Here is a 27,066-nt window from a genome sequence, read left to right as displayed (position 1 = left end):
TAGCTTACAATTATCAAAGTAATGTGCTAACTTGATATATAAAATTTAATTCTAATAATTTAATATAATTCGAAACTAAATCGATTCATATTTGAGTAAATTCAAATAGTATTTTTGGATTATTGGCGAATTTGAACACATAATTAACCGTTTTTCAGTTTGTTAATATTTAATTTATAGAAAAATATAAAATCTAAATATATTTAGTCACGTAATGTAATTACACATGTAACCTTTTCTCTTATGGCAAGTGGGAAAGATAACATCTCATACCCTTTATATCTGCCCACCATTATAGCTATTATAGATAACAATCGGATAGCTATTACTTTATACCAAATAAAGAGCACATAATTAACCATTTTGAAATTTGTCAAATATTCAATATATAGAATCCATATGTAATCATACATATAACCCTTGTCTTATCCATAAACAGAGGAGTGTAGGCTGAAAATTTTGTATAAGGCCAAATGAGTCTTTTCCAGTGCATCTTATCACTAATATTATTGAAATATTTTAAATCTAGAAAACAATGCAAATAATACAATTTTATTATAATATTTCGACTAACAGCTATAAAACAGGTTTTCAAACTTAAAATAGTAAAAATCTGTCATCCCATTAAATTCTTATTCAAAAATACTCATTTGTTGATGCTATTACTCCTGGCGTCAGAATAAGGCAAGTTTATTTTTACAGTATGGCAAATGATTTAATCTGGAAATCATAATGACGCATTATATTGAAGGCAAACAAAATCAAGTGATAATTGAAGGATATCTGACTAACAAGTCCTTTTATTCCATAGTTATATCTTGTTGAGCTGAACAATCTGGTAGAGCAACCCATCACAACAGCACTGGTTAAAATCCAAATCCAGACAATTCAAAAGGCAGCAAACTAATTTGATTCCAGCTCTTCGTCTTCAGACAAGTCTTCTTGCAACTCTGCAGCTAAATTTGGAGATAACTGATCACTATACTGTTGAATAACCAATACTGATGTAGTTGAAAATTCCATTGAAGTCAATAAGCTGCCTACAGGTCCCAGTTCTGGGCAATCAGTCCTCTTATTTAAGGTTAAGGCTACTTCACCTTGAGGTTTTCGACCCACCAACAATAGATTGCAGTCTCGGCTTACCTCACGGATTATACAAATGGTTTCTGCAGTATTTCTTACAGTTTTCTCTTCATATATTATGGAGAGATCCTGAGATATTTTCGTTCTAAACTCGGACAGAACCTCTTCATCCATTGACCTCAGTTGGGTGCTGGAACTTTCTGCTACATCAACTCTAACTATATTCTGGGTTGTCTCAGGTTCTAGTAAGAAGCGAATGATCATTAAACTGATACCAGGGTGCTCAGCCATTCGAGCCCCATAAGCAAGGGCTTCGCAATCGTCACAGCCCCCAAAGAAAAGAACTGCAACAGAATAGGAAACTCTACTGGCAGATACATGAATGGTTCCACCAAGTCCACGATCGATCAGAATTCCAACTGAACAAGGCGCATACTCAAGGACTCTTTGATTGACCCATTGGAAATCAGATTGAGTAGTCTCCAGAGAACCATCCAACCTTTGGTGCTTATGGAATGGAAGAATTATAATTGCAGCTCTCTTTCTCTCAGCAGTGGTGCAAATGTCCTCATGCAAATCAGTCATGGAAGAGATTGCAGTCATTGGCCGGACAGTAATGTGGCTCAGTTGTTCAAAAGCTTCAAATGCCACTACAATGTGGCCAGAATCTGATTTTATGCCCTTATGCCAAAATGGTAACCCATTTTTTCTTGCCTTGTGAACCATTAAGATAGCAGATGACCTCTCAGAAAGTTCCATGAGGTGCATTGCATATACACAAACTGCTTCAGAATTCCGAGTCCCTCGAGATGCCTCAAAGAGATTAATCATTGATGGAATGTTTCTTGCGCTATGGAAACAAGCCAAAATTCGAAATTGGGCTTTTGAATTTTTCCTTTCAATAGTCCTATGCTTGTAATCGACAATTCTTACCCTTCTAGCTGGCTTATATACAACCATAACAAGAGGTGTAGTGATGAATGTGGTGAAGAGAGCCATTAGAACCATAATGGCAAATACTTGATCATTCAGAACCTGGAAATATAGACACAGAACATTATATAATGTTTTGGAAATATATAAACATAATAAAAGATGGTAAAAACTTGAAATACCTTTCTATCTTTACCAATGTTGAGCACAATGAGTTCCACCAAGCCTTTAGTATTCATAAGAAACCCCAATGCAAGAGCTTCATGGAAAGGCACTTTGCAAGAAAGAGATACCACAACAGTGCCAACAATCTTTCCAAAACATGCTGTTAAAATAACCAAAACCAAGAGGCCCCATGATTGGAGCCCTTCAATTGTAGCTATGTTTGTCTTCAGTCCACTTGAAACAAAGTACAGCGGCAGAAAGATACCAGACACAAGATCCTCCACTTTTTCCACAAGGACACCTGCCAATGGACTATCCTTGGGGATAAGCACTCCAATCATAAAAGCACCAAACATGGCATGAATTCCAATGGCATCAGTGAGAAACCCTGCAGCTAGAACAGCAGCTAGTGCAGCACAAATGTATGTTTCCTTTACTGGCTCACCTTCATGGCATTGCCGAGCCATCCAATTAAAAATCAGTGGAACAATAATTATTGAACAAATGACAAAAGTGCAGCCACTCAAGAAAATCCAAAATGGAACAAAAGGAGAATGACTGGAGCCCGAGAGGGCAATGGCAAGGGCAAGTAGAATCCACGCAGCCACATCATTGACTGCTGCAGCTGACATTGCTATTCTGCCCACATCAGTGGTCAAAAGTTTCAGCTCAGCCAAAATACGGGCCAAGACAGGGAAGGCAGTTATAGAAAGGGCCACGCCCATGAAAACGAGGAATGAGGTAGAATTCACACCTTCAGAGATAGATTCTCGGAGGACAAAAGATGTACCAATTCCTAATGCAAAAGGAAGGCCAATTCCTGCAATAGCTATACCAAGGGCCTTTTTCCCAGTTTGACCAAGAGACCTAAGATTCAATTCTAAACCCACAAGGAACATGAAGAGAATAAGGCCAAAATTTGCCATAGTATCCATCACAGTTAGACTCTTAGATGGGAAAATAGTTTGCAGAAAACTCTTGCTTCGACCCAGCACTGATGGTCCGAGTAAAATTCCTCCCTGAGCACACGTGCAGCATATAGAAAAATCTCAGATTCTAAAGTTAGACGGAATCCAAGACCCAAAAAAAAAAAAACATCGAATTGATGAACACCATGTAAAAAATTTCAGGTTTCCTAGCAGTATTCCAACATTAGGTCCATTTTGAAGTGAAAATAAAGATAAAAAATGTGGTAGGTTTTAACAAGATGTTGTCTTTCTCTAATATCATCCATTCCTTCTATTTTCTATTTCATAGCAATATGAGCTGAATCACATAATAGCACCCACAAAACCAAAACAATAACTGGGATTCTACAATTTCTACATTAACACAATTAAAACACATCGAGGTGAGGAATTTTAATACAAAGCAAAGCTAAAACAATTCTGCTTATCAGTTACTATACAAGAAAGGAACTTTAAACTTACAATAATTTCAGCAACCACGCGTGGTTGTCTTAATGGTCTTAGAAGTGAAGCGATACCTCTAGTGAGACCAATCACCAAACATATTTGCAAACTGGCAAGAGGAAGTGCAAAATCAAGAGGATTATCACCCTGTAGTATGCCATTTGAAGTAGCCTTCATTGGAGAAGGACACGTCTGTCCTAGTGTAGTATTCAAACCCATTTCACCCAAATAAACACCACCGAAAATTACAGTTTTACTTCAGCCCTTGCACAAATGGAAATGATCTTTACACCTTCAGACTTCAGAAACTGGAAAGTATGAACAGAGGAAACTTCAACCAGTCGCTTAAGAAACGTCTACGTATCGACTTGCTTACATCCTTGGACCTGGATCCGCCTTCTCACAGTTGTGCTAGAAAGTACTTTGGAGTGATTATTAACCTTTTAGCACCAAAAATTTGGCCTTAAAACTTTTTCCATCCACAAAATGTACAAATCATATTTTGAAACCCAAAATCTAACTGTAGACACCAGACGCAATATCAGAAAGTTCATTATCATGCTATCCCTGATTATTTAATTTTTCAAAATTATTATATCACCAAATTAACAATTTATTAAAATACCTCTTTAGATATCAAATTTACATAACATCTTTTTATTTCTCTTTTATTGTTTTCATATTTTATTTTCTAAATAACGTGTTGGTCTTACCTTTATTTAAAAAGGCTTGGTCAATCATTAACACCACTATTACTATTGTCAAGCCACCACCCCCCCTAACAAGGCATCTTGCACTGCCACCCTCATACACGCCAACCATCATTCATTTCTCTATAACATGCACTTTTACCCAACCCATCATTTAGTGTCTTAACCAATATTCTCCATTATCCTGATTGATCATTATCTGTTGTCTTTCTTATTGATGATTTCAATATTATTATTATCATCTTTGTATCGTAAATCCTCTCAAAAAAACCCATTCTTTTTCAAAATTTGTGTCTCAAATCTTAATTGCTCTAATGTCAAAATGTTAGACATATATAGTTATAAGCTATGTCACCGCCCTCGTTGACATAACAAAATTCAACAAGATTTTCAACTTTACTAGCATCGATATAAAAAAGATCTATAAACTCTTTGTTGATGAATTATCGTATGACTTTTTACTAAATCCACCATCAACCCTAAGAAGAAATGACACAATAAACACCTTAATTGATGTCACAAGAGTGGACAAGATCAAGGATACAGTGAAGGAGTTTAAGACAATGTGCAATAGCAGGGATTGCATTGTAGATTTTCAGACATATAGAATGATTAAACATTGTGTTTAAAAGGGTTGTTCTATTTTATACTTTTCAATTTTATAATACAAATACTGTCAACCCTTATAGCACCATTCAGTGGGCGGAAAGCGTGTTTGTGCATACAACCGCAGAAAATAATATTTTTAAGCCAAACTTTGAGTAGAAAAATGTCCATCACTCTTTACCTTCTTAAAGCGAATATTCTTGCCAAGTTTCACTAAACACATAAAGCTCAATAATATGGGGCAAAACGAAGTTGATAGTGATAGCCTGATGTGATGTGATACAAGAATAAAGAAGTGACTAGGTCAAACATTAAGGGCGGAATTGTCATTTTCTGTACTGAATAATAAAAGCCCAGAATAATGACAATAATAAACCTCTTCTGTTTATCAGAAACCAATAAAGAAAAGTCAAACTTATATAAAAATTGTTAGTGTACATCAAGTGCCCATGAAATGATAACCCATAATACATCTATTTTCTCCTTTTTCTAATGGTGTCAGCTTCTTCCACACCCAACAAGTAGAGAAAATTGCTTGCCTTCTAAGTTACTCAAACAAAATTAATTTATTCATAATACGATGAGGTGTAATAAAAGTTAATTTTCAGTGAAATAATATTATGTATATCAAAATTTGAGTAATTAATGAAATATTTAGGTGATATATTTTATTTAGAAAAATTGAAATTTATATCTTTTTTTTTTAACCGTGTAGATATATATATATATATATATATATATATATATATATATATATATATATATATATATATATATATATATATATATATATATATAGCATCTACTCAAATCCTAAACAAAAATATTACAACAGTATTTTATTTTTTTAAAATATCCTCGTTGATGTAACTCTTATATACAGAAAGAGAGAATCTTTTTCTTCAGTCTTCCAATGAAGAAGGAATCTCTGCAGCATGGGAAAAACATTTTTTCAACAGAGAACACATATGATTGAACAATAAAACCCGTGAGAAAGCCATTATAAAATATTTAAATTGGACACAAGGGAGCTGAGACAAAAATTGATAGATTTATTTAGAGAATTAACATTTGTTGTAAAGATTTCACAACAAAATTATTCATATTCAGGTAAGTCTTGATTCAAGCTCATATGTTATGTGTTTTCTTTATAAATAATTGAAAATTAAATAATATATAGTAGATTCATATTCATGACTTCATGTGAAATTTAATTTTGTTGTGATTTCATGTTGTTAGACTGTTTAATATTATTATTTCATGTTGTTGTCATTATTTAAAGTTGTTATAATATTATTTAATGTTGTATTGATGGTAAAAAAATATAAAAATTATGGTCTGAAAAATTTCCAAACGAAGAATAGGTTGGCGTCACCAACCTAGGGCTTCGCTTCACCAACACCTGAACTGAAATTTTTCACATTTTTTTCTATTCCACTCAATTTCATGTTGTTTAATATTTTTATTTCATATAATTTTTATTATTTAAAGTTGTTATAATGTTGTTTAATATTGTACTAATGGTTATAAAATACAAAAATTTATTTTTGAAAAATTTTTAAACAAAAATGGGTTGGCGTCACCAAGCTAGGGTTGGCCCCGCATTGTTTCTTCTCCTCCCATTCTACTTAATTTAATGTTGTTTTTAAAGTTGTTATTTCATGTTATTTTAATTATTTAATATTGTATATATTGATAGTTATATAATACAAAATAATGTTTATTTTAACCAGAAATATTTCAAACAAAATATATATTTTTATTTAAATAAAAATTAAATAAAGCCAAAATAAAAAATTTATTTAAATAAAAAATAAAGGGGTTGGCGCAAAAAGCTGGCGACGCCATCCCCTTAATTTTTCACACAAAGGGGTTTGCAGCAACCCCTCACATTTAGTAGCCAAGCCCGCCAACCCCTTCAATTTTTCATCAACCCGATACGCCAACCCCAAACTTGCCTGCCAACCGCCCTCCCAAAATAACCTTCCCAAGCCAAAATCAATTTTTTCACATTTTTTTCATTTTTAAAATTGTAATAATTGGCTAATTAACAATATTATTAAAATTATAATATTTAATAATATTTTAATTTACTTAATTAAATTTCTATATAATTAAATTGAATTGATTTATGCGGAATTCAAATTAAATTAATTTTAGTACGATACAATACATTTATATTTCTGTTTTATAAGAAAATCTCACATGTTGTCCTGCCATTATTTCGTCTCTGCAAATCTAATAAGTTTCGTCAATCGATTGCTCACTGATTTTTTTGTGTGTAAATCTATGCTAACTTTAAATATCTCTTTTTTTGTATGTTTAAAATAGATGTGCTAAAGATGAATATATATATATATATATATATATATATATACTAAAGATGAAATTTTACTTCACGAGAATACTATTGCATAAATCATTGCATTATCTCTCCTCTACAAGTCAAGTTATTCTCTGCAAGCTCACGTGAATATCAAATTCATTTTTGTTTTGATTCTTGGGATATATATTGATGTATTCTTTGCATATTTAATACCAAGTACTTCAGTGCATGCTCTTTATGAGTGCTTTTTTGGATTATCTTTTTATATGCTGCTTTAATATGAGATTAATGCAAACCAAAATTTCGACAGATAAGATCAACTGAGTTTACAATTTTTGTACATTTAATCTAAAAAATTTAAACTTAACAATTTTAAATTCACTTGATCTTGTCTAACACATATATATAAATGTTATTTCAAATAGGAATACTAAATATCTATACATGTTCTCTCTCTATAGTGCATTAAAAGTAAATACTATTGTAAATTTTGTTTTGGTTTCTCAATGTTAAAGATAAGGGCAATTTAGATATCTTATCATATAAAGTGGTAAAAATATTTAGAGTATAAAAAATATGGTATAAATATATACGTGGGCTCAAATGAGAGTACAAATTTCAATTTTTTTAATTTTTAATCTAAAATAATATATTATTTAAATATTTAATTGAATATTTAAAACTAAATAAATGTAGTTTTATTGTTTTTGCTATTTTAAGTTTTAGTCCTAGGATTTAACAAGCTCTGCTAAAATTTTTAAGATTATATATAAGCGAGTAGAGAAGATAGTAAAAAAGAACACAATGGAGAAAACTTATTCTCACCCAATATTTAGTTTATTCTCAAATTTTCATCTACTTAAGTTATGAAAATTTAAATATTTATTTATTATTTAATTTTTATGTTAATGTAAAAATAAAAATGTAATTTAACTAATAATATTTAAAATAAAATAAAATTTTATTTTTTCACCTCACAAAATATATTTTCTCTCTTAAACACAACCCCCCCAAACTCTTTTTAAACTCCAAAGTCCACACTCTCTCATCTACAATTTCCATTGTCCCCTCTTATCTTTTCCTCTCTGAATCCATGCACCAATGGATCCAATTAGTGTGTGAGGCAACTCTTCCTTGGAGACCATGGACCCAGAAATCCACGATCTCAACAAGAAGAAGCAGCGACACCAATGCCATAAAATCGAACTCATCACTTGTAGAAACTTCACCTCCTTCGTCGTCATCGAGGCCCTCGACAACATCCTCAGCAACAAGTACTTCAAAGGCATGCCTAGCAACCGTTACTATGGTGGCAATGAGTACATTGACAAGATCGAAAATCTCTACAAGTTTAGTAGTGCTCCGGTTCCCTAACGAGCTTCACTACCTACATGGCCATTCTCAAGCCGCATAGTCGTATCATGAGGTTGGATCTTTGGTCAAGCGGTCACTTAACTCACAGGCATTATACTTCTGGAGGGAAGATGATTTCGACTACTTCGATTTACTTTGAGAGTTTGTCGTATCAGGTGAATTCCACTACTAAATATATTGATTACGAGAAGTTGCAGGAGAAAGCTTTGGACTTTAGGCCTAAACTGATGATTTGTGGTGGAAGTGCATATCCTTGAGATTGGGATTATGCAAAATTCAGAGTTGTTGCCAATATGGCTGGCACGCTTTTGCTTTATGATATGGCTCTCATTAGTGGCCTAGTTGCCATTGAGGTAATTTTAATCCACCTAGTCTTGTTGAGATCATCAGAAATGTATTGAGAAACAGTTATCGAAAAGAGAGAATACATTTTGTGAGAGTGTAACTACAATGTTCTTAAATTTAAAAGGGTAACTTCAACCCTAAAATATAGAAATCCTAAATTATGAGAAAAAAATAACTTTTAAAATTAAGTTATGGAAGAAATCATCAGTTTTTAAAATTGACATGGAAAAAAGGGATAAATTTTTATCTTTTAAAAGGCCAAAGGATTATTTCCACCCAAAGTTTGTTGAATCCTCAAATTAATATCTATTAAGTATTGAAAATTCAAACTCTTACTTGTTAGCTATTAAAATTAATAGATCCAGTTAGTTTTAGGAATAAAACTATTATTTAGCTAATAATAAAATTTTACCTTAATTTTACTGTTAGTTTAAAAAGTTCATAATTTTACATAGGTTGTAAAAATTTTGCTAGAAATCTGAGGAGTGGGTTTTACTTTGTCAGAAATTCCATCAAAACCTCTAGGATCAGCAAAATGGATTAACAGACAAATAGCACCACCCATCGATTCTTCATATTAAAAAAAGGTAACCCATTAAAGATTTTTTTTTTTTTTTTAAACCAGAGGTAAAGAATGATAAAGCATCTTGAACAACAAGATCAACATTTGGTACAGAAGCTTTTATGCCTTGAGATCTGCAGTGGCCTTGAATGTCAAGAGCAAAACAAGCGAAACCCTTCCGGAAAATAATGATAAAAATCACAATAAAACCTTTTACTTAAATAACACTGGGATTAATCTTTTAAAAATGCTGGATATTATATTGTAAAGTCACATATGACTCCTTAAATTTGTACCATATTCTATTTGCATTCGATAGATAATTGGTTCATTATGAGATTCGATACTTAAAATAATTATCTGTTTTAATATCCCTTTTTTAACTTATATTTAATTTAAGGTTAGTATATTTATTTATCTAATAATATTATTTACCTTATTATCAAAATTGCATGTCTTTATTTAAGAAGACCATGATCTTATTGATAGTTGTTATCAAAATCAGACCAAAAGAAATTGATCATGTTCAATTTCCCTTCTACAGACATTGATCCTGAGGTCCTGACATAGAAGCAATTCGACCATGGCCGGTATATTGTTGTAGCACCAAAACTGAAGCTGATGTTGAGAAATCAGGAGATATCAGCAAGCTGCCGACCGGTCCAAGTTCCGGGTAATCACTCTTCACATGGAACACGGCCGCTGCCCGGCCCTCAGGAGTTCGACCGACCAAAAACATGTTGCATTTATTAAACTGGCTTACAATCTCAACAGTTTCTGCAGTGTTCTTGACTACTCTTTCTACATAAGTGAATGAATCTACAGCTGCAAATTTTGTTTTAACTTCAGCAAGGAAGTTGTTATCTTCAGAAACATGGGACTGGTCTTTCGTCTGAATCTCCCCGGAAATATCAGGGCTTGGAAGGAATCGAATGACAGTGAGACTAATTCCAGGGTGCTCAGCCATGCGAGCTCCATAAGCAAGGGCTTCCTGATCATCGTTTCCACCGAAAAACAAAACTGTCATAACGGAAGAAACATTGCTTGCTGAAACATGCGTGCTGCCACCAAGCCCCCGGTCAACTAAGATCCCCACTGAGCACGGAGCACTCTCAAGAACCTTCTTATTAACGCAACGAAATTCGTTTCGAGTAGTCTCCAGGGTCCCATCGAGCCTCTGGTGTTTATGAAATGGGAGAATTATTATTGATGCTCGTTTCCTTTCAGCACTTCCAATAATGTCTTCGTGAATATTGTGCATCGGTGAGATTGCAGTCATTGGACGGATAGAGACGCGGCTCAGTTGTCTAAAAGCCTCGAAAGCAACAACGACTTGATCAGTATTTGAGTTTCTGCCTTTGTTCCAAAAGGGTATTCCATTTTTTCTTGCCTTGTGGACCATAAGTATTGCAGATGGCCTTTCTGTGAGTTCCATGAGGTGCAGTGCGTAAACACAGAGACCTCCTTTCTTTTCAGTCCCACGTGAAGCTTCAATCAGATTAATCATTGTGGGGAGGTTTCTTGAAGCATAGAAACAAACCATAATCCTAAACTGAACTTCTGGATCTTTCCTCTTAATAGTTCTGTGCTTGTAAATGTCATTGCTTGTTCTTTTGTCAGGCTTGTACACCGCCATGACTAAAGGTGTTGTTATAAATGTTGTGAAGACCGCCATCAGAACCATGATCGCAAATGTTTGATCATTCAATACCTGAAACATCAATTGAATAAACACAATTAAGATTCCGAAACCAAGGATAAATAACAAGAAAGGCTTAGAAATTTTACCTTTCTGTCTTTGCCAATGTTGAGGACAATGAGTTCCACCAAGCCTTTAGTATTCATTAGAAAGCCAAGTGCTAGAGACTCCCGCACAGGCATTTTGCATAAGACGGACATTGACACAGTGCCAGCCACCTTTCCGAAGCATGATGTAACTATGACCAACAAAAGGAATCCCCAAGACCGAAGTCCTCGAATTGCGGCAATATCAGTCTTCAGTCCGCTTGAAACAAAGTACAATGGGAGAAAAAGACCGGATACAAGATCCTCAACTTTTTCAACCAGAGCACCAACAAATGCCCCATCCTTTGGGACCAAAACGCCAATTATAAATGCCCCAAAGAGAGCATGTATTCCAATAACATCAGTCACAAAACCCGCAAACAAAACAATAGACAGAGTAGCACAAACATACAATTCGTCCACAGGCTCCCCCTCTGGGCATCGCTGCTGCATCCATCTAAAGATAGGCGGGACAATGAGTATGCAAATGAAGACAAAAGCACCCCCGCACAAAAGAACCCATAAAGATACAAGGGGAGATCGCCCCGATCCTGAGAGGGCAACGGCAAGAGCAAGTAAAATCCAGGCGGCAACGTCATTTACAGCCGCAGCTGACATGGCCATACGCCCAACAGCAGTAGTTAAAAGCCTGAGTTCAGCTAAAATACGTGCCAGGACGGGAAATGCAGTAATAGAAAAAGCCACTCCCATGAATACAAGAAATGGAGGTCCACTTACACCTTTAGAAATGGATGCACGGAGGGCAAATGAGGTTCCTATTCCCAACGCGAAAGGTAGACAGATGCCTCCCAGGGCTATGCATAGAGCCTTTTTACCAGTCCGGCGAATTGACTTTGGATCTAACTCTAAGCCTACAAGGAACAGAAAGAAGAGGAGGCCAAGGTTGGCTAACGTATCCAACACAGTGTGACTCGTGGCAGGAAAAATTGTATTCAGATACTTCTTGTTCCTACCAAAAGCTGAAGGGCCAAGCAATATTCCTCCCTGCATAAAGAAATCAAAAAGACATACTATAATCTTCTTTGTTGACGGAAGCCGAAAATCGGAGCGACTTTTAACAAAATTTAGACCGGTAATTCTCTTTTACTAACTTATGTAAAAGTATGAATTGGGTTATAAATAAATAATAGTATCATATATAATATTATAGTATAGTCTAAACTAAAATTTTAATCTTATAAAATAAAAATAATAATAAATAGCTAAATTAAAATCCTAATACTAAAAAATGAGAAAATAATAAATAACTAAATTAGGATTATAATCTAATAAAATAAAAATAATAATAATAACAAATCAAAATCTGATAAAATAAAAGTCAGATTTGAACAAAATTAGATCAAATAGGAATGTGTTTAACACTCCCTTGCAATTGCAAAGTTGCAATTAGAGGTTGAGGCTAAGAAGTCAATTGCGTAAGGAGAGATAGAGAGTGCGTCGAAGAGAAAGGCTAGGCTGACGTTGGCTCAGTCTCAGGCAATCAGAGACAGAGGAAAGATGTTTTTAGAAAAAGAATCACAAACTTCTAAAAGCAACAGGGGTAATGGGAAAATGAAACCATAGCAATAGAATCAACAGTGACCAGAAAAAGCTTTGAATCAGCCATCAAAAGCAAAAAAAGACCAACAATGAACAAAAACCTGGTCAAGTTTGAGAATAAAGAAAGGATGGGATGTCGCTAATACAGGAGAGAAGACCACTAACAAGAGAGAGACGAAAGTAGGTCCTCAATCGCTTGAGAGATTAGAGCAAAGGTTCAATCGTGATAGAGACCAAAACAGGGGCAAGAGAGACGAAAGCAAGAGCTCAATCATTAGAGAGACAAAAGCAGAGGCTTAATCGTTAAAGAGATGAGAGTAAATACTCAATCGTTAGAGAGACGAAAGTAGGGGTTAGGGAAAAAGAAAAAAAATCAGTTTTCAAAACTGAATGCCATAGGTGGATATTATGAATTGGGTTATACATTGAATTAATATTATTGACGAATCATCGTACAATATGTAGTATTACAATGTAGTTTAAATTAGAATCTTAATTTTATGAAATAGGAAAAATAATAAATAGTTAAAATCTTAATCCTATAAAATAGAAAAATAATAAATAACTAAACTGGAGAGAAGACCACTGACAAAAGAGAGACATGAGTAGGTACTCAATTGTGTGAGCGATAAGCGCAGGGGCTCAATCATGAAAGAGATGAGAGCAAGGATTCAATTATAAGAGAAATGAAAGCAAAGACTCAATTGTTAAAGAGACAATAATAGGGGTCTAATCGTTAAAGAGATGAGAGTAAAGGCTCAATTATTAGAGAAACAAAAGCAGGGACTAGGAAAAAAGAAAAAAACCAGTTTTCAAAACTAAATGCCACAAGAGAATATTAACTACTCTAATACTATGTAGAATTATGAATTGGGTTATAAACTAAATTAATATTATTGACGAATCATTGTACAATATATAATATTACAATGTAATCTAAATTGGAATTATAGTTCTATAAAATAAAAAATAATAATAAATAGTTAAATTGAAATCCTAATCCTATGAAATAGAAAAATAATATATAACTAAACCAAAATCATAATATTATGAAATAGAAAAAAATAATAAACCAAAATCACACTCAATGAAAATCAGATCAATAAAAATCACATTTGAGTAGGATTAGATCAAATAGAAATATATTTAACAACTTAGACAAAAACTGAAAAATAGAGCGTAGAAAAAGTAGTAGAAGAAGAGCAACTTACAACAATCTCTGCAATGACACGAGGCTGTCGAAGAGGCCGTAAAATTACAGCAAGAAGGCGTGTGAGCAACACCACAAGACATATTTGAATAATGGCAAGAGGAAGTGCATGATTAATAATACCATCACCCTGAAACACCCCATTTGATGTAGCCTTCATTGGCTCACATGTCCGACTTTCTCCCATTCTGCACCAAACGTTTTTGTTCACTCCCAACTCTTGAAGCAATATATATCGCTATTCCAACACTTTTTTAAGCCCTGTAAAATAATAAACATCACATGACTTGCTTTCCCAAATTTTTGTCAAGGTGACAACTACCAAACCCAGGAAAAATAAAAAATAAATTAAGGGAGACTTCAACTGTGATATGAGAATTGACATAATTGACTTCCTCGAAATTACAGTGTCCCATCATCTTTTTTGACAAAATTATTATAATACAAAAATCCAGATAAATAGAAGTTTGGAAAAAAAAAAAAAAACGTAAGAAGTAAATTTTTTAACTTTGGAAAACATTACTATGACTATTTACACTCAATCCAATATTGGTGGTGGTGGTGGCCAGGATTGCCTGAAATCTCGACTATCCTTGTGAAGGAAGCCCTCTTTGAAAAAGTCTAGTCACCTAATTCCCAAAGTTGCTGCAAGAGAAATATACTGCAACACCAGCGTTGAGGGCCTAAAATAAGGCATCTCCACTAGTGCCAAAATTTTGGCTGATTCAAATTTCACAGCAACCAGCCAAGAAAAGCTTTTTTCGACCAGAGTGATCATGTTCATTCATGGATGATACGTAAAAATAAAACATAATAAAATCCAAGCTGTATCTCATCGTCTAATACGACTAAATACAAATATAAATAAGGGAAAACGCCTATTCAGAAATCTGCAGATCTCGTTTCAAAAGTTGACAGCTAACAGGAGGAACATATGCGACTGCAGCTGAATGAGAATGGGTAAAAGAAGAAATTGAAAAAGGGTGAGAAAGATGGGGGATTATTGGCTTTCCAGATGAAATTCATCAACTACGTGGACATTAAACTTCACAAAACAAGTGGGAAATTTGCATGCAATGTGTTTCAAAAGACAGTTATATCCCTATTCATCGCATCAAAATTTTATAGCCAAATAAACAGGAAAATTCCGCGGGTTCTTTAATAATCTGTTCATCGAGAACCAAACAGAAAACGACAACAAAGGAGGAAGAGGCAGGGAGAGAAATGGATCACCTGTAGAAAAATCTGAAGCATGCAATTCTTTAAACTAGTTTTGTTTCATCTTCGTTCCTATGGTCTCCTTACTGTAGTTTGAATAATAACAGACGACAAAATAAGAAGTGGGATTACACATATATATACAAATATGTAATCCCTATTTAGAAATACATACAGGGATGAGTGTGGAGATTACAAAGAGAGAAGAAGCGGAGGTGGAGGGACTACAATACATTATCAGCTAAGCCCTTGCGTGTGTGTGGAGAATTTTGCCTTAATTTAATCACATACTCTAGTTCACAAGTTTTTTTTAGTAAGTATATCTTGGGAAGACTGAGCAAATTCGATTACATTTAGAAGATGTCTGATTTTGGAAATATTTTATTATTAAAATTGAAATATTACCTTGAAAATATATTATCTTAAAGATTATTAGGTATAAATTATTACTATATTTGATAAAATTTGAAAAAAATAATTAAATATAAACAATTATTTTGTTTAGTTAGAAATAATAAAAGAATATTAGTATATTATTTTACTTAAATACCCTTAAGTGTAATTATTCTAAAATATTTTTTATATTATTTGTTATATTAATTGAAAATAAAATTATTTTTCCCTAAAAAATGATAAATAAATTATATATTATAATAAAATCAAGATTACCTTAATAATCTTTTAATACCTAAGGTGGATATGATAATCAAATTACATCTTATATTACCTGTCACATCATCATTAGTAATAGAAGATTATCGAAATCTTTTATTATTTATAAATCAAACAAAATAATGTAAATAATAAAATATAAATTACCAGAGTAATATTTAATCCCCCTCAACCAAACGCACCAAGATTTCAAGTCCTAATGAGGAATGTAGTCACCTTATACCAAAAATAAGGTGCGAAAACCTTTAAATAAGCGTTTGGTTTGTGTAATGTTTTATTATCAAAATTTAAAAATTACATTGAAGATAGATTACTTAGAAGATTACTAAATATAAATAATTAGTTAGAGAAAATAAAATAATACTAGTAAATTATTTTACTTAAATACCCTTAGATATAATTATTTTAAAATATTTTTATATTACTTATTATATTAATTAAAAATGTGGTTATTTTTGTCCTAAAAATTTAATAAATAAAAATATAATTATAATAAAATTAAGATTACTTTGGTAATCTTTTAATACCTAAGGTGAATATAGTAATCAGATTACTGCCTACATTATTTGTCATATCAACATTGGTAATAATTACTGTAATCTTTTATTACTGACCTACTAAACAAGGTAATGTAAGTAATAAAAGATAAATTGTCAAAATAATCTTTATTAATTGGAAACCAAACAACCCTTAATTGTTATTTTCAAGTGATAGATTACTCTTTGGGGCCGTTTGGTTTGTGTTATTAAAATATTACTTGGTAATTTATCTTTTAGTACTTGTATTATCTTATTTAGTTTTTTTAATAATAAAATATTGTGGTAATATATGGTGATATAGCAAATAATATAAATAGTAATTTGATTATCATCCTTTCTTAGATATTAAAAAATTATCAAAGTAATATTAATTTTCTTTTTATTTATTAATTTTTTAACTAAAATTCTCTCACTTTTAATTAATATAACAAATAATATGAAATATATTTTAAAATAATTATACTAAAAGATATTAAAGTAAAATAATATTTTAATGTTATCTTATTACCTCTAACCAAACTTAATCATTATTTATACTTATTGATTTTTACTAAATTTTATCAAATATAGTAATAATTTATATTTAATAATCTCTTAGATAATCTATCTTGAAAGTAATATTTCAGTTTTGGTAATAAAATATTATCCAAACTGAATGTCTCTTATGGGAATTTCTAAATTCATACTTGGCCAAAAGACTTGTTCCCACCCAATGTTAGATGTAATCTCAAACTCATACCTTCCAATTTTCAAAAATTTAAAGTCTCACCTATAAGCAAAATTAAGTTAAAATTTTTAGTTATAGGCAAAACCGTCATTTAATAAAAAAAAATTTAAAAACTAAAGTTTTATCATATTTTCCCCTCTTAATTTAAAAATCTAACAATTTTTCCTACCCAAAATTTGAAAAGTAGTCATTTCCCCCAAGGTTATAAAACCATCACCAGAGATGGTGAAATTCGTCGTTTTTGGTTACTTTCGCTCCCTCTTTAGGTTTATCTCTCCCTACTGATCAAACTCTTTCCTCTGATGAAAACAAAATTATCTTTATTTAAAACAAAGACAAAATGAGTAAGAGGAAATGATAACTAACCAAGGAAAAAGAAAGAGGGAAGACCGACCGACGATTGGGAAGGAATGAGTCACTGGAGAGAAGGAGAAAAAACTCTAAAAGAAAAATAACCACTTTTCAGACTTTGAATATAGAGAAAATTATTATATTTTCAAATTAAAGGGAGAAAATATGATAAAACTTTAGGTTTTTAAATTCTTTATTAAATGATAATTTTACTCTTAACTTTAACTGAGAATTTTAATAAAATTTGACTCATAAATGAAATTTTGAGTTTTTAAAAATTAAAAAGTGTGAGTATGAGGTTAGACCAAACATTGGGTGGGAATAAGTCTTTTGGCCTTCATACTTATCTAATTATGGGTTTTGGAAACCCCGGCACATCTACTCAAGGACGATAATTTTGCACTTACGGATTTATTTATACTACTGAAAGTATTATATGTCACGTGAGTGTATTCAATGTCTGATAATGTCTTTGGTTAATTTTGCATACCATCAGGCCATTAACAAGTATATGCATGGACTTGGACTGTTGCATGCATCCCGCCAGCAAATGCTATTTCTAGATTGAAAACGAATAATCTAATGGCAAATTTATATCTTTTCTTTTTTATTTTGCTATGGGGTTTGATAATACAACCAACAGGAGTAGGATGAAGCCACTGAGTGGTAGTTCCAAGTTTGACAGTACGACGAGTGAGTGGTAGCCGCTTGAGAAGTGGACACTTACGGATTTGTATAAGCATGAAGTCTTATCTTGTGTCGATTCCACCCCTGATGCCAATAATTAATGCCACCACCAACAATTATTAATTCCATTATCCCTTATCTTGTGTAGATTTAGTATCTGAGCAATTAATGAAAGTCAACATGAGCTGACTCTAATCTGAGCAATCCCACGTTTAGCAGTTCCAAATAAAAATTGTGATTAATGAAAGGCCAAAGGGCTATTTTACACCCAAGTTTAGGTGTATCTTCAAACTTATGTATATGATATTTAAAAAGTTAAAAGTCTTGTTTATTAATTTAAAGTTTTAGTTAAAATTAAAGATATAATTATTATTTAATTATAAAATTTTTTAAAATTAAAATTTAATTACTTTTACTTCTCTCAGTTTAAAAATTTCACAATTCTTTTTATCTACAGTTTAAAATTTTCATAATTCTTCTTATCTAAAATTTAAAAAATTAATATTTTTCTCTTAAAGTTTGCAAATTATCACAGATATGGTGAATTTTATTGTCTCCAATCACATTGGCTCCCTCACAACTTAACTCTTCTTGTCGATCATATCTCAACCACTGACAAAATATATTTCTTCTTATAAAGATGAAATCATCTTTGTTAGAATGTCTTTGTCTCAGACATAAATAATTTTGTCTTTGTTTAACCTCTAATGCTCATCTTCATCTCAAATAAAGACGAAATCGTCTTTGTCTGAAATGAAAACACTCCGATGAAGATTATTTTATCTTCATTAGAAGAAATAGGTTTCTCCAGTAGTTGGGATTTAATCAGCAAGAAGAGTTAAGTAGGGAGGGAGAGTCAACACGATCGAAAATGGTCTCTAAAGAGAAAATATTGATTTTTCAAAATTCAAGTGAGGAAAAATATAAGATTTTTAAACTGAGAGAGGTAAACGTAATAAAATTTTAATTTTTTAAATTTTTTATTAAATAATAATTTTACTTTTAATCATAATTAAAATTTTAAATGAGACTTTTAATTTTTCAAATCTTATAAATGTAACTCTGAGAATGCCAAAACCTGGGTGGAACATAGCCCATTGCCATTCGTGGAAATGTGGCATACGTTTGCATCACTGTTTCGATAGGTCCCACCTTGATATAATTAAGGAACCTCATTTTTAATGGTCAAACATTCTGATCAAGGCAGCTTGCAGAGTGGAGATCTCCATCTAACTGGGTATATGGTCGAAATTCATTTAAATCACACAAATGGGACATCACTCGTTTAATATAATGATTATTAGATTAATTATAAAATTTAGAGTTTTTATTTATTTTATATGATCAATTTAAATCTAATTACATTGATATAAATTTGAAAATATATTAAAATCATAATAAAATCAAAATTTTAATTTAATTAATATTATATTTATGAAATTTGATCATTAAATCTAAGAATTTTTAATTATTTAATTAATCAATTTAAATATAATTAAGTTTATTCAATCTAAATAAAGATTTTTTCCGTTAAAAAAAAAATCTCATATCCTCCAGGCTCAGAGGTAACACCAACCTTCAATCATGTCTTTAAGAATATCTCGTTGAATTTTGCACGACAATTGACGGGCACAAAATATTTGCCGTTATTCAACCATTGATAACATTACTCTAGCTAACATGATTTGACGGCACTTCTATATGCATATTATTATAAATATTTAAAATCTTTTTAATTCAAGGTCATATAACATATGTTATATATCATCATTTATATCTATATTTATGCCGCTTTATTTTATAGCCACCTATATGCAGTCTAAATATTTAAAATCCTTTTTACAAGTCTTTGTTGTTAGATCTCAGATTCATAATTTTGACCATGAAATAATACAAAAAGAAAGAATCCTGTTGGCAGTTTTAAAATTAAATGCACTCTATCATTCAGGAGACTTTTTTCCCATTAACAGCAGTTTAAGTTCGACTCGATGTGTTAATTTGAAGTTTGAAACTTAGTTCAAATTCATAGTCTAGATTTTTAACTCAGATTTATAGTTTAAGTTTATAACTTATGAATAAAATAATATTATTTTATTTAATAATAAACAAAATAATATAGTTTAAATAATTATTTGAATTTAACCATGAATTAAATTCAAACTGATTTAAGTTATTTGCTCAACTAACAAATTAAATCGAACTAAACTTTTTAAAAAACGAGTTTAGACTCTTAGTCCAAGTTCAGTGACATAGTCCTCGCAATTAAACTAGATGGAAATTTTAGGCCATCAAGAGTCACCGCCATTGAAATTGAGCTCTGCAGAGTGCAGGGAATAAAATAAATGACGTAAGTTTCTAACTTTCAACTGTACTAATACAGTGACCCACAAACTTGAACTCCTCGTACACCAATTTTTTGGACTTGTTAAACAGTAGGCCGTCTACTGGAGACATTGGACTCTTAAAAGAAAGGCCTGGTGAACCGTGGCCGAGTAACAGTGAGATGAGAGTGTTCTGATTGCAGACAACATTCTCGTTTTGGGCCATCTTTGATATCTATTTTTACTTCTGATTTTGTTTGTTGTACTTTCAAGATTGTTTTTCTTGAAGAAAGATTCATGTCATGCATCAAAGGGGAATTCGATCAGAGAGCGTGGATGGCTGTATCATGTATGGTTTGAACGAGCTGAGTCAGAGGAAGGGTAGCCTTAACTTGGTTCAATTGAGTCACTAGAATTTTGACTATCTAATTCTAGTTTCTTCTCCTATAAAATTCAATATTATATAGAATTTTGAACATATAAAAAATTTAAAGAACTGTGAGCACTCTCGTTGTAATTTTGTCATTAATTTTTCAAAATAATCTGACATTATAAATGAACATAGAATTCCTAATCACAAACCGAACCATTTCTAAGCTCGTATTTACTTGCACTGAATCCAGTCACTATTAAATATATTTCTAATGGATGTTAACTTCATCACCAACCATAATTTACCATCTTCAATGTGTAGAATTTCTCATTTAGCTGCTAAGATTCACAGTGCAATAGGGACTATTTTGTCATTTATCCAACTAATAGGGATGACAGTTAATTTAGAATTTTGTGGATCGAGACCTCCAATCCAAACATGGGGACTACCGTGTGAATTACTGGCACCTGACCTAACAAATACTGGACGGTACGTGGCCCCCTCGTGCAAATGTTCTTACAGTGTAAATTTACACTCTTCAGAATCCAAGACATTGGATTTCCCCTATCTATTGTGCCTTGGGAACTTGAGATTGCCGATGAACCTGCAACTGCAAAAGAAATCACGACACGTAAAAGATTTATCACGAAACGAAGCAGCATTTCATCAGTCTCGATGCGGTGGATTTGGCCTTGAATGGAAAAAAAAAAAAAAGAAATTTCATAGTATTCTCTGTAAAAATTATTTTTTCCAGTTTGTTGCGTTCCTGAAAAGCTTTTTCACTGTTGACATGAGATGAAGATCATTACAACTCATCAGAGGGCGTGAAGACAGAAGCTTAACTCAACTCAACTCAATCCCAATTTGATTTTTTTTAAAAGAAATGGTTAAAAAGGGAAACGATCTCGAAGTATGGGTAGAGAGAGAGGAAAAAAAATGAAAATAGAGAAACAAGTAGACAGGGGGTAGCAGAAAAGGAGGAAAATTTGGGAGAAAAGTTGAGAAGAGTGGTCTTCGTGGCTAAAAGAGGGGGCCCAAGTACTCCAACAGCGCCTACTTGGAGACCTTGGCCTTCTCCTGAGGCGCGGGCGCATGATAGCATCATTAAAGAAAACAGTCATCTTTCTGCAAGAAAATTGGCCGCCGCTCTCTGGGAATTCCATCACTACCTTCCTTTCCCTAAAATGGACCGGGGCGTTAACTTCAATGGTGTCAGTTGTGACTTTAAAACGCGCCGCCACCGTCCGCAGCAGCTTCACAAGAACAAGGCTCTTGACTTGTCTCAGTTCTTGGCTGATCCTTCCCCAAGTTCACCTGAACAGGTACATGTCTTTTCCTATCACTGCTTAATTGTGTATGTTGTGCAATTGATGAATCGTTCAATTTTGTTTTCTAGGCTTCTTTGGGCTCTTGTTCAAGTCTTATGCTGATTGTTGAGGAACCTCACTCAGTTTTGTTAAAAGCTTCTTTTTTACTTTCAGAAAAGGTTATAGTAGTGCAATTGTTGCTTGAATCATTGCATAACTTTTAAGCATAGAATTTGTCTCAGTATGTTTTGAACTCCCATTACGTGATGGAGGTCCTTAATGCAGAGAGGGAAGTTTAAAATTAATAGAAGTTTCTTAAAGTAGCACTAAGAGTTCAATATAGGAATGTTTTCTTCTGCCGTTGATCTTTCTGTTATTTGTCACGCCAGCCAGAAAGTGCAATCAGTTTAAGAAGGCATATTGCACAATCACTGATCCAACATCATCGCTCAATTGAAAGAAGTAATCGTGCCCTTCAGCCCGTATCTCCGGCAAGTTATGGTAGGTCCTTAGAGGTATGTATGATATATTTTAGTTAAATGTAAACACTAGTTTTTGCTTGAGAGAATATCTTGCTCATTTTCTCTCCCAGCGGAATGAGGCAGAGTGATTATGATGAATATTGCACAAATTGTTCTTGCATCTGGCCTGAGCCCCGGGTTTTAGCATTTATGTTGTGTCAGTAGTGTTAGAAGTTTGATGATAAAAAACATGTTTGGATACACAGACATTATTGGAAAGATATTTGTATTGTTAACCTTGCTGAGATTTATGATTTATAAGTTTTCGGCCATGGCAGAGCTGTGGTTTTTTATTTTCTTTCACAACCCTTGGGTTCGCAAATCATGGATTCATTCATTTACTGGCATTTTTACTGAATATACTTTTACCTGTAAAAGCCATGGGAAAAAACAATGAAAACAATAAGACAGAGCTAGGGTAGTAATTTTTTTGCTTTATTGAAGCTTTGCCATAGTTTCCTGTACTTTTCACTTGCAGATGGCGCCATATAATCCTGCAGTCACTCCCACCAGTTCTATAGAATTTAAAGGAAGAGTTGGTGAGTCACGATATAATCTCAAAACATCCACAGAACTACTAAAAATATTAAATCGAATATGGAGCTTGGAGGGACAGCATGCTTCGAATGTAGCATTGATAAAAGCATTGAAGACAGAGCTAGGCCATGCCCGTGTGAGGATCAAAGTGTTGCTTCACGATCAGCAGGTAGATCGGCATGCAATAGATGAACTGGTGAAGCAAATTGCAGAGGATAAGCTAGTTATTAAGAGTAAGGAGCAGGATCATATCCGTGCTGCTGTGAGGGATGAGCTAGAGGATGAAAGGAAATTAAGAAAACAGCCGGAAAGCCTACACAGGAAGTTAGCTCAAGAGCTATTAGAAGTGAAATCTTCCCTTTCTAATGCTTTGAAACAGCTAGAAAGAGAGAAAAAATCAATGACACTTTTGGAAGAACTTTGTGATTAATTTGCTTTGGGCATAAAAAGCTATGAACAGGAGGTGCATGCTTTAAAACAGAAATCTGACAAGGCTTGGGCTGGGAAGGCTGATTGTGATTGCTTGATTCTCCATATATCTGAATCATGGATTGATGAACGGATGCAGATGAAGCTTGAAGAGGCTCATCGTGCTTTTGCTGGGCAGCAATCAATAGTGGACAAGTTGGGTTTTGAAATAGAGACTTATCTTCAGGCCAAGCGTGCAGCTTCTTCTAAGAGAAATGATAATGTACTGCCTCGGGATAGACAAAATTCTCTTGAATCTGTCCCTTTAAATAAGGCTGTGAGTGCACCTCAAGTTGTCGGAGATGAGGAAGATTCTGCAGGCAGTCATTCAAATTGTTTCGAACTAAACAAACAAAGCAACGGTGACATGAAATTGCAGGGAGATGAATCTGTAGATCGTAATGTTGATGAAACGACGAAACACGACCAAATAAAGCAAAATATTGTTTCACTTGAAAGACAAAGGAGTCAGAACCCTTCCAGTTTGCAAGTAAAGTTTGAAGAACGTATGGCTTGGGCCATGTTATCTAATGGTAATAAGAAGCCTGAGATCGTGGAAACAGAACCAATTGAATCAAGCATGGCGAATAAATCCAAAAATACTGGAGCTACTGATGGCAGTCATGAAAGAAAGAATGAACATGACGAGATCCATGGATCAAACTCAAACCATAAGATTGATAATTTAATTAGAAATCATAAATTATTGTCAGAAGGCAGTAGGCAGAGTATGCGACCCAAGAATGACTCCGGTGAAGCATCTTGTAGTTATCCTGCACGACCTGAGAATGACTCCTGTGGGGCACGGAGGAATCAAGCTAGTCCAGTAAGGCAGTGGATGTCAAAACTTACAGCCCCAGATATTGACATTTCAGAATCTTCTACAAAATTGCCTGCAGTGTTGAAGGATAATACTTTGAAGACACAGCTTCTCAAAGCAAGGTCAAAGGGACATGGATTGCGAGTTAAAGTTTTTAAAGGTTCCTCTTAGGCTCTTGAGAGCTACTGTGCTGCTGAAATGTTAAGAAGGTACCTGTTAGGCTTATGGGCTATGCCTGGTTGAACTTCTAAAAGGCTTTTGTTATGTGAATATTGGCATCAGCTCCCAATAAACTTGAATTCAGCAGTTTCTTAAATATAGCTGTATTTTCTTCTGCTGTAATTTTGGACTCTCTAAGTCTGTAAATAAGTGTCATATTATTAGATTGCTACAGAATGGATGAAGATGAATTGCGAGATGCATTAAAATTTTGGGTAATAAAGTCTTGTGGACTCATTTGAAGTTTGTTGTGCTGCCTTTCTCCATGAAATCTTACACGATGGATGTTAATTTACTGGTTTCCAGGTTTGGACCTTTGATTTTGGATTCAATTTGGTCTGGGTTTTCAAAGTTGCCCTCTTATCGATTTACATCATTTACAAATTCACAAATTCTTACAAATGCTTATAGCAAAGTAATATTAAGCCTATTCAGTAAAATAATTTTGGGCCCAATCTGCATAGTGACCGTTTGGTTTATTGGGTTGACTGACTTGTAAAAATCATATTCAAAAGTGAGGTGTGAGGGGAAAAGTGTAGAAGAGACTGGAGATGGCAGCGGCGTCGTTTAGGTGGATACTCTGCAACCACACAAAGACGTCCCAAGAGCAGCTCGTTTCTACTCGTAGGGACTCGACTTCAACATCAATGTTTGCACTCGTCGGCCGAACTTCAGTCTAGTCCCCTCGAGTTGGACTCAAACGAGAAAATTTAAACCAAATCTTTAATTTGGCAATTTAACTCGTTTATTTTTATCATGGTATAATTCATCTTATCAATAATACTATTTATCATTTTGATGATACTATTTATATTACTAATAAACCTCTGAAGATATTATTTAATAACTAAAATGAATTCAATCTAAGCATTATAGCTTTGAGCATAGATGATGAACCAGCCTTGTTGGGTGACTCAAATTCACCCCCTGATCGCTAGCTTTGTTGAACAAAGAAATGTTGCAGACATGTCAAAAGCATACTTGCTCCCCGGGGGAATTGGAATGTCAAAAGTAAATTACTCAAGCAATAAGGTATGAGTTCAAAATTAACTAGTGATATATTAAACTAAACTTTTGACTTATTTGATATAGTGATTATGAAATTAGAAATTAAAATTAAAATTTTTTTGTATTTTATATAATCATTTCAAACTCCCGATTAGATGGAAGGTGCACCAGCTTTCTCTCTCTTTCTCTTCATTTTTCCTTAATTAGTTCAAGCACTGAATTGGCAGAATAGTTGATGCTTCGATGTGGGGTATCTATTTTTAAGGTTGAAAATAATAGAGGAATGCACTTACACAAACTTTCCTCAAGATTTCGATAACTCTATGCATTAAGGTTACCTAGCATTGCATAGCTTAGGCAACCTTATCGCCACAATCCACAGCTATCATCAAGCTTGTTTATCTTGTATAAAATTACCATTTTTATGGTTCCTTCCAAATGCAAATGTCTACCTCTTTCCAGGAAAGCCTGATTATTTGTAATCTTCGATGATTAATTATTAGTACTAGTAAATAAACAAGTGAGTACCACGGTCAAAGTTTGCAGCTCTGATCATGGAAAATTATTCTTTAATTTCTTGTTAGGTGTGTGTTTCAATAGGGTAACATGAGATGTTCTGGAGTTCCGTAAATGTAAAAGAACAAAAATAATTGAAGAATTTGGCGGCTGACTAGTCTGCCACTCAATGAAAAGATCACCTGTTATAACAAAGGCATAAATTGGTTGAAGCCAGAAATGAAAAGATCACCTGAATTGTCTTCCCTTACTTATCTACAAGAGAAAAAGGATGAATAGGGTAGAGCCTAAATATCACTTACTGAAGTTCAATTTTAGTTAGTCAAAGCTAAAACGTATCTCAAGTTTAGATTGATTTTTAAGTTTAAAACTTGAAACTCAAGTTGAAAGTTTGAACTTACGATTCAAATTTGTGATTCGAATTTGCAGCTCATTAATAAAACAACATTGTTTTATCTAAAATGAGCAAAACAATATCATTTGATAATTACTTAACATAATTTAAATTGAATTATGATTATAACTCAAATTTAAATGTAGTTGTAGAAACGAGCAAATTCTCAAAGCTCGCAAAATATCTAAATGAATTTAAATAAAGTTGAACGTGTTTTTGAGACCTAAACAATTTAATTCAAATTCAACCCTAAAGATAAGTATATTGTGGCAGACATGAAGAGTCAAGATAGGTTAGCCAACCCCTTTATTTTTAAA

At 33.1% G+C, this 27,066-nt stretch overlaps 3 protein-coding genes and 1 pseudogene across 3 annotated transcripts; 2 read left to right on the top strand and 2 right to left on the bottom strand.

Annotated features, from left to right (window-relative positions):
* Positions 1-782: 782 nt before the first annotated feature.
* LOC123211953 (cation/H(+) antiporter 18-like) lies at positions 783-3,983 on the bottom strand. The gene is made up of 3 exons (XM_044630941.1): positions 3,612-3,983; positions 2,199-3,200; positions 783-2,118 (listed from the first exon to the last, which is right to left on the bottom strand). Exons 1-3 carry the CDS (start codon positions 3,810-3,812, stop codon positions 904-906), a joined length of 2,418 nt encoding a protein of 805 aa, XP_044486876.1. The 5' UTR covers positions 3,813-3,983; the 3' UTR covers positions 783-903.
* A 4,353-nt stretch (positions 3,984-8,336) lies between these two features.
* LOC123210709 lies at positions 8,337-9,010 on the top strand (annotated as a pseudogene).
* A 1,044-nt stretch (positions 9,011-10,054) lies between these two features.
* LOC123212375 (cation/H(+) antiporter 18-like) lies at positions 10,055-14,305 on the bottom strand. Its single transcript, XM_044631491.1, has 3 exons — positions 14,073-14,305; positions 11,305-12,306; positions 10,055-11,227 (listed from the first exon to the last, which is right to left on the bottom strand). The coding sequence occupies exons 1-3, from the start codon at positions 14,256-14,258 to the stop codon at positions 10,055-10,057; spliced, it is 2,361 nt and encodes a 786-aa protein (XP_044487426.1). The 5' UTR covers positions 14,259-14,305.
* A 7,156-nt stretch (positions 14,306-21,461) lies between these two features.
* Positions 21,462-25,077, top strand: LOC123212347 (uncharacterized protein At5g41620). The gene is given in 4 exon segments (XM_044631450.1): positions 21,462-22,281; positions 22,356-22,445; positions 22,656-22,781; positions 23,266-25,077. Coding segments are annotated over 4 exon segments (1,872 nt in total). The 5' UTR covers positions 21,462-22,143; the 3' UTR covers positions 24,784-25,077.
* Positions 25,078-27,066: the final 1,989 nt, after the last annotated feature.

The sequence above is a fragment of the Mangifera indica genome, chromosome 3 (assembly GCF_011075055.1).
Source record: "Mangifera indica cultivar Alphonso chromosome 3, CATAS_Mindica_2.1, whole genome shotgun sequence".
NCBI classification, from domain to species: domain Eukaryota; kingdom Viridiplantae; phylum Streptophyta; class Magnoliopsida; order Sapindales; family Anacardiaceae; genus Mangifera; species Mangifera indica.
Note: the sequence above shows the minus strand (reverse complement) of the source record. Positions and strands in the feature narration are given on the sequence as shown.

Coding starts and splice junctions, on each gene's coding strand:
- LOC123211953 (XM_044630941.1), bottom strand. CDS start 3,812: ATGGGTTTGAATACTACACTAGGACAGACGTGTCCTTCTCCAATGAAG. Junction 3,201..3,611: donor GCGTGGTTGCTGAAATTATT/GTAAGTTTAAAG, acceptor ACGTGTGCTCAG/GGAGGAATTTTACTCGGACC. Junction 2,119..2,198: donor ACATTGGTAAAGATAGAAAG/GTATTTCAAGTT, acceptor CTATATTTCCAG/GTTCTGAATGATCAAGTATT.
- LOC123212375 (XM_044631491.1), bottom strand. CDS start 14,258: ATGGGAGAAAGTCGGACATGTGAGCCAATGAAGGCTACATCAAATGGG. Junction 12,307..14,072: donor GTGTCATTGCAGAGATTGTT/GTAAGTTGCTCT, acceptor TTCTTTATGCAG/GGAGGAATATTGCTTGGCCC. Junction 11,228..11,304: donor ACATTGGCAAAGACAGAAAG/GTAAAATTTCTA, acceptor TTGATGTTTCAG/GTATTGAATGATCAAACATT.